This window comes from Buceros rhinoceros, unplaced genomic scaffold (genome assembly GCF_000710305.1).
Source record: "Buceros rhinoceros silvestris isolate BGI_N320 unplaced genomic scaffold, ASM71030v1 scaffold5521, whole genome shotgun sequence".
Classification (NCBI taxonomy): Eukaryota; Metazoa; Chordata; class Aves; order Bucerotiformes; family Bucerotidae; genus Buceros; species Buceros rhinoceros.
In genome coordinates, this window is record NW_010392406.1 from 25,946 (window position 1) to 27,710 (window position 1,765).

Consider the following 1,765-nt stretch of genomic DNA (forward strand, 5'->3'; position numbering starts at 1 on the left):
CCTGCAAAGGAAAACATTGAGGCGAGTAGCTGCACGTACGACAATCAGTTATAAAGTGAAGGTAAAGAAAAAAGTGCCAACATTTTGAAATATGTATTTTGCTGGAGGAACAAATTACAGGAAGTGTGAAAGTTGTTGTGTTTCCTCAGAGCAGCACTTTCCATTAAAACAGATATTAATCTCTGCTAATTTAAGCAAGATAGTCAGACCTGTGGCCAGAGAACTACTGAAAAATAACTCACCACTTGCTAATTTAGTGACCATTGCCTTGACTGTCACCTTGGTGATTGCTTCCTGTTTCTCACCAAAAATTTTCCAAGATCATACATACACCTACATCCATGCAGTGTATGTTATATAATTAGTAGCCGTATACATTTATTGATAACTGATTTTTACTAAGTGAACAGAAATATTATATTTTGCTTTTTATGATACTGGTTTATAAACCCTGTATTAGCTTACAAAGACGTTAACAATGTCGGCAGTTTTCACACTCAGGTATTCATCCTAAATGGGATCTGCAACACTATTGCTGGGCAGGAAACTCCACTATTCACCACTGGGAAATCAGAGATATGTCTCAGATTATCATAACGTGGTAGAAACAGCCGCCTACTTGTCTTAATTGATCCGCGCCTTATGGTCTGAGCTTTCAGTTTAATGAGCTCTATCCAGCTGTTGCATCTGTCTGCAAAGGAACTGTAATCAATTGACGTTGCTGAAAACACAGACAGAAAAAACAAAAGAAAAAACAAAGAAAAAAAAATATGGATGATGTCTCTTGCTCATCTCAATGCTCCTTTTGAGGAAGCAATTATCTGTGTTCGAGAGAGAACAAACATCCCTTTCCAGGTCCATTTCAAGGAAAAGTAGTAATATAGATTTGGACTCAGCCAAACTAGGAGTACCGATTTCTGGTGATGTCCCAGCTGTGAACCAACTGCCTGACTGGGACTTCATCACTGAAAAAGCATGCAAATACAGTCATTAACGACTTATGCTAGATTATTTTTTTTTTTTAATCTCAGTTTAGGTATTAACTTCTGACTTCAAGTTTATCTAATCCTTGTTTAATTTTACTTTTCATTGCTATTCTTTTCCTCACACAGAGCTGTTGCTCAGGAGTTCAACTTCCTAACTATCTTTTATCCATGTCTAACCTACAGACTCAAAAAAAAAAAAAAAAAAAAAAGCAGCTTTGGGGCTGAGTATAAGAGTCACAAGCTGAAACAACACCTCAGTTTTAAAGACAAATGAATTTTCCTTACAAAATGCTGTCCTTCTGCCCCCAGCATCCCTCTCCAATGCCACACACACCCATTATCATTACAATGAGAAGTAGAGTTGTTTCTGCTATGACTTTTGGTATTAGTTGCAGGGGTGTTTGCAAACTTAAAAAAAAAAAAAAGTTTTGCAAACACGGTTTCTTCATGATCCTGAAGAAACAGAAGGAACACATGCTAATTTCAAATTAAGACAAGCAAAAAGCTCTCTCTCAGGGAACTAATTTTTTGTCAGATACGTTGATATCAGTTTATCTGACAGAGAGACGCTATTATTATTAACAAATCTGACTTTTGTAAATAAAAACCACATCAAAATATAATGGTATCATTAAGCCACACCAGAGCATGCATTCTCAGTTAACTAGTAAACACTTCCTGGATTAAGATACATCCAAAAAGAGTATACCAATTTCCCAAGAATGCTCATTCTGTTCTGGCATATGTCTAAACTAAGAAAACTCACCTCTCTGAGCAGC

General features: G+C 36.5%; 1 protein-coding gene across 1 annotated transcript in view; it reads right to left on the reverse strand.

Annotated features, from left to right (window-relative positions):
- C2CD5 (C2 calcium-dependent domain containing 5) overlaps positions 1-1,765 on the reverse strand; it is a 60,449-nt gene that overhangs the window by 3,539 nt on the left and 55,145 nt on the right. The window contains exon 23 of the mRNA XM_010144450.1: positions 1,753-1,765. This exon is cut by the window's right edge and continues 10 nt beyond it. Within this exon, the coding sequence (XP_010142752.1) occupies positions 1,753-1,765 (13 nt within the window). The remainder of the gene's footprint in view (positions 1-1,752) is intronic.